Source organism: Palaemon carinicauda, chromosome 5 (genome assembly GCF_036898095.1).
Source record: "Palaemon carinicauda isolate YSFRI2023 chromosome 5, ASM3689809v2, whole genome shotgun sequence".
Taxonomy (NCBI): domain Eukaryota; kingdom Metazoa; phylum Arthropoda; class Malacostraca; order Decapoda; family Palaemonidae; genus Palaemon; species Palaemon carinicauda.
In genome coordinates, this window is record NC_090729.1 from 6793661 (window position 1) to 6800132 (window position 6472).

Genomic DNA, 6472 nt, shown 5'->3' on the forward strand with positions numbered 1-6472 from the left:
CACAAACAAACACACATATACTCGTACAGTATACAGCGGGTAATTGACATTCACATCATTTTGCTATCCATAAAATGACGCAAAATATCAATCACTATATCTAAACAAAGTCATTGCCCTCATTCTATCACTCGCTTATCCTACAAGAAATCATGCCGCCCCCCCCCCTCCCCCCCCCTTGATATTTAGGTCATTCTTTTTTTACATTCCTTCCATCCATGTATCCATCATTTTTTTTTTTTTGCTTTGTCACGTTATGCACAATCCTTTTCAAACTATTTCTTTACACTCTGGCCCATCATCTTATATGCGATATCCCTTCTAAATTTTCTCTCGAGCATAGTAAAGTCACCATTCTCTTATCAAGAAAGTTTGGTCTGAATTCACACAAATTCAAGTTATTGTAAGTCAGTGTCAGCCAAATTCAATATCTTTCATCTATTTTGTAAATTTTCCATCACAATTTTGTATGGTACGATAACTTTTCATAATGATGGTAATCCTTACATGCCTATTAACTCTCTACGAGAGCTAAGATCACTGTATAGTTGCTTAAGCAAAAAGTCATTGACGATGTATAGTTTCTGTACATCGATACAGAAACTATACATCATCTAACCGTAAAAACATGAAAAAATAAATTTTTCAAAATATCACAACCAATTGTAAAACAAAACAAAATATCATTATAATATGAAGTTTATATTTTGATTGTCCTTCACTGGAAAAATAAAACACATAAAAGTGTTTGTTTTTGGCGAATGTTTTTGCACGAAATATGCGACGGAAAAAGCGGAAGAGTTTCAAAATGCACTTCGTCACTAATCCAGAAAAATACATAAAAAAGACGTTAGAAAGAGAACTGCCCGTAAGAGATAGAATGGCGCCTGCGGACCAGAATATTATAAGGTCGCAAACCATGAAAAGATCTACCCTTGGTAAAAAGAAAGAAGAAAAAGTTAGTCTTAGTTAAACTAATGTTTGTTTCTTACGGCCAGATGCAATTGGAGACGTACGGAGAAAAGAAACTGCATTTCATTGAAATTTTTCTCCATTTCCTAAGTCATTTAGTATTTTTATGTAATATTTCAAATATTTCTATAACTTAATTTCATACAAAGTCAGTATAGATTAATGATAACACGGTAGATTTCCAATATATTTTAAATTGATTTAATTATGTATCTGAAAATTTTGATAAAATGCTGCATCAATTGTACTTGTAATTTTGCATGAGATCTATTGGCAAAGACCTTTCTATTGTGAAAGGATGATAAATATTCAAAACTTCTTACTATTACATTACTAAGAACACGTGAAGCAAATATCATGTAGGTAAATATCGGTAAGAACTGTCTAAGTGCCCATTGGTAGATGAAAATCTATGATGTCTAGTACAAAAAAAATCCAAGGAATTAACTTTTAATCGGTCATATAAATAACGGAGGAAAAATAGTTGAGAGATGGTACAAGGATTTTCGTAGAGGTAAATTTTATATTCTACTAAATTTTGGTCAGAATAATTATGCTAATAAGAAATAATTCTCACATGACTAAAATGTGTAGCATCCAAATTAAATAAAGTGATTCAAATTCATAGGAGATGAATTTTCACTAACAAGGTAGATGAATAACGTCATTTGAAACAGTAGATAGTAAATATATGGTGATAATATTCATCAATGAAAAGGTGATTAGTTTCTAGTCCCATGTAAGCTGTCGAGCATAATGCGTAGGTGACGGAGGTGTTCTTCTTTGGAAGAAAAGAACACAAGTATGTCGTCCATGTGACATTATGAAGGCCAAAGCAGGAGTAATTAAAGATGTATGTACTAAAGGATATGGTGATGGTGGTCTTGGTGGGTACCTGATAATATCCCTTCAGGGAGTCGAGCGTGAATAAAACCTTCAATTTGTGCAAATAGGATGTCACGTCGGCGATGCTTTGGAGGGTGTAGTGATCCAATTCTGTTTTCATTTTCAGGCGCATGTAATCCCTACTCGGACGCAGAGACCACCTTTCATCAGGACGATGTGTAAGGGTGATGACCATGTGCTTGAAGCCTTCTGAAAAAGGCCAATTTCTTCCATTTTGGCGAACGTTTGCTTAGTGGTTGCCAAACGATCCGGTGCCAGGCTCCTGAATCTGTCGAATACTTGGCGCCCCGTCGTGTTTATATGGGGATAAAAACCATGTTTGGCGGGAACTGTGGGCGTTTTATTAAGTTCTGGACGGAAAACTTCTAGGTATGACATGAGAATGTGAGCATAGGCATCTGTGGGTATGCTGACTTGGAGAGCGAGGTTGGAGGGGGCAGGATAGAGAGGTGAAGACAAGTACGAATCCAATTTGACTAACCGTCGGTGAGAGACATGAACCAGGAGGTGGAAGTGTGATAGGAAATCCGCACTGAGGATTAGCAACGTAACATCAACAACAAGAAACTTCCAACTATATTTATTGCTTCCAAATGATAATGTGAGGTTTTCATAACCATGAGTGGGCATTGCAGATCCGTTAGCAGATACCAGGCTGACATCTGCAGACTGTGATATACTACATTGTGTACTTGAGAGTGGCCATGGAAAAAGAGAACGGCAAGCACCCGTGTCTACCGAAAACCGCATGCCGTTACCCACATGTAAAAAGAAAAGTTTAGTGAATGGGGAGGCTACCACCACAGGTAATGGCCTACTTACACGTTTTAGGCCACTGATAACCTTTCGCAGATTTCTTCACAGCAGCCCCAAATTTTTAGCAGTTTGTAGCATAACGGCAGCTGATGGGTGTCAATAAGTGGCTTGAGAGGTTGTTGGATTAGGCGTAAGCGAGGAGTGGTGTACAGTACGTGGTTGGTGGGCGGTTTTGTCACTGCTCTGGCACATCACGGGGTGGGCGTCTGAGTACTACCACATTTAAGTTAGCAGCGGTCGATGCTAGGAAGTTTTCCTCTTTGTCAGAAGTGGAGGTCTTGAAGGTGGGGAAGTAACTGTCTATAGGGACGTAGAATTTATTCATCAGAAATATCGATATCAGGGATAGTAACACATACAGGTACGGGTAGACACCGTACCCTAAGGGCACAAAGTACATTGACTTTATGAGGAGAGTCATCTGTAGCAGGTTGCAGGCGAATGATACCGGTCTTTTCCCTGAGGGCGTGTGACGTCTTTTCGTCCCCCAAAAGTTGTTGAGTGAGTTGAGAAAGCTTGGATATATAGGCGGCTGGCGATGGTAAGCATTGCTCCAGGAAGTATGTTTTGAGGGTGCCATATGCTATTGGGGTATCCCCTTGTTCGCAAAGCCAATAAGAGATTTCTAAAAATGTGTCCTCGGGGAATACCGTGAAGACATAGTCTGCATTACTACTTGAGCGAGTCATGCCCTTGATGCCAAATTGGACTTCAGCCTACTGAAACAAGGCGAACACTTCTTTGCTGGCGAAGGCCGCAAGTTTTATTGGGATGGCATGTGTGGAAGAGTCATGCTCGGTAGGAGTCATCATCAAACAGTAGGGCACAACAGTGAGGCGGATGGCAAGAGGGGACGCGTCCTCCGGTGGTAACCAATTGTGCGGTAAAGCCTTTAGGTTGTAACTGAGAGGATAAGTGAATGCAACTAAATTTTATTAAACAGACTTCATGCTTAGATAGCAGGATTTGCAAGCTAGGACGTCACAAAAAATTGAAACAAAATTAAACATGAGCCATCAGGTTGATACAAGTTGGTTTATTAACAGTGCAAGTAAAAGAAAATGATAAGATAAAAAATGCAAAACCGTTACAGTGTAAAACACGTGCGGTACACGTTTAAAAGTAGCACCCCAGTTTATAGGAGCAATGACTTCTATGAACGAATAATATCTTAAACAGCTGTGTCACTTGAGGACATGAAAGTGATTTCAGGTTTTGTTTACTTTGTATATCTTAATTTTGAGTTAGGCCACCATAAGAACGTAAATCGGCATTATGATCAATATAATTTATGATGATTAATCTAAGACGGCAAATTTTTAATTTAATGTTATTATTATTATTATTATTATTATTATTATTATTATTATTATTATTATTAGCTAAGCTACAACACTAGTTGGGAAAGCAGGACGCTACAAGCCCAAGGGCTTGAACAAGGAAGAGCAGCTCAGTGAGGAAAGGAAATATGTAAATGGACTACAAGGGAAGTATTGAAGAATTGAAATAAAATATTGATATTCAATAATAATTTTCAAACAATGGATACCTAAAGAAAACTGTATCAGACAATCCACACATGATTTTATTGTTCAAAAGTGGTTTTAGAAAATTCGTTTGAGGCAAAAAGGTGAAAACTATCCTTCTCTCCAACAGGCGACCTGCCACTCATTGTAAAGAAAATAATTTTCGGCTAATTGGAAACTAGTTGACAGATAACTGACAGCATATAGATTATAAATTTAAGGTCTAGGCTATCTAAAAAACCCTTTCTTGCATATACACGAATTCAGTATATAGGGTTTTGGTTCTTTGATCGTTTGAACTTCGTTGTTACGTGAATATGATTTGGTAAATTTCATCTCTGTCTCCTTTATACACAAACGATCATGTACATACATATATATGATGTATGAATATATATATATATATATATATATATATATATATATATATATATATATATATATATATATTTATATATACATACATACATATATATGCACATGTATTTATATATCACTTGTATATATATATATATATATATATATATATATATATATATATATATATATATATATATATATTTACATATATATATATACATATATATATATATATATATATGTATATATATATATATATATATATATATATATATATATATATATATATATATATATATATATATATACACTCGTGTATATATATATATATATATATATATATATATATATATATATATATACACTCGTGTATATATATATATATATATATATATATATATATATATATATATATATATATATATTTATATATATATATATATATATATATATATAAATATATATATATATATATATATATATATATATATATATATATTTATATATATATATATATATAAATATATATATATATATATATATATATATATATATATATATATTTATATATATATATAAATATATATATATATATATATATATATATATATATATATATATATATATATATATATATATATATATATATATATATATATATACTCGTGTATATATATACATACATACATATATATATATATATATATATATATATATATATATATATATATATAGATGTGTGTGTGTATATATTTATATATGTAATTATATATATCGATAAACAGATATATAAATTGATAGATATCTTTGTGTGCATTTATGTACAGGCGTGTGTATAAGAAAATATCAAGTTAGTTACTACGTGATAAATATAAAAGAAAAATTATTAAAACCCTAACTGTACCAAAAACATTCTCTAACAATGATCTATTCATGAAGCTAGGCTCTTTTTATTCTCAGAGAAATCCCCTTTTAGAAAGCATGATCATTGGTAAAGAGATTGTTAAATATCATATTTCCTGATATATATATATATATATATATATATATATATATATATATATATATATATATATATATATATATATATATGTATATATATATACATATATAAATATATATATATATATATATATATATATATATATATATATATATATATATATATATATATATATATATATATATATATATATATATATATATATATATATATAATGCCTTGATTGTGTGCAATCATTTTCTCGCTTAATTCTAATGATTATAGGTAATAAATCTCCAAGAAATTAATTTTGCAGCCTTTTGAAGCTGCAGTTTTATACTGCCCGGTTTCTATATACATGGTTTTAGTTGTTTGTCCTTCAATGTAATTCTATTAAGAAAATTTTATCATCAAATTGTTCTAAGAAGAAAAACTGCTGAAAAAGTGATGCCATTTGATATATAAGAATTGTGCTAAGAGAATAATAAGAATAAAGTAATAGTTTAAATCATAATATTCTAGTGGAAGTTTCTTTCCAGCAAATAGAAGAAAGGGGATAATAAAATATTGGAAGAGAGGATAGATATTGGGCGTTGATGGCACTGTATGTTAGATGCTTCAGTTCTTAGTAATAGCCCAGTGTGACAAGTTACTGACCAAGTTTTGCAAGTTCTGCTAAGATAAGGGAGAGGTTCTGAAAGAATGTGTGAGAAAAACTCAATTGTTCGATCTTGTAAAGATGAAGGGGTTGGGGACGACTGTAATAATTATAAATACAAAATTTTACTTAGCATAGCAAAGATGGTGTTGGTAGAATTTAATAATAGGATTTTGCAAAAAATAAATGTCAAGAATGTTGAGAACGTATAGTATAGAAGATTAGACGAAAGGAATGGTTTAATATTTTTCA

General features: G+C 31.8%; 1 protein-coding gene across 1 annotated transcript; it reads right to left on the minus strand.

Moving 5' to 3' along the window:
- Positions 1-1980: 1980 nt before the first annotated feature.
- LOC137640746 (uncharacterized) lies at positions 1981-2628 on the minus strand. Its single transcript, XM_068373223.1, has one exon. The coding sequence runs from the start codon at positions 2626-2628 to the stop codon at positions 1981-1983; it is 648 nt and encodes a 215-aa protein (XP_068229324.1).
- Positions 2629-6472: the final 3844 nt, after the last annotated feature.

Coding starts and splice junctions, on each gene's coding strand:
- LOC137640746 (XM_068373223.1), bottom strand. CDS start 2,628: ATGCGGTTTTCGGTAGACACGGGTGCTTGCCGTTCTCTTTTTCCATGG.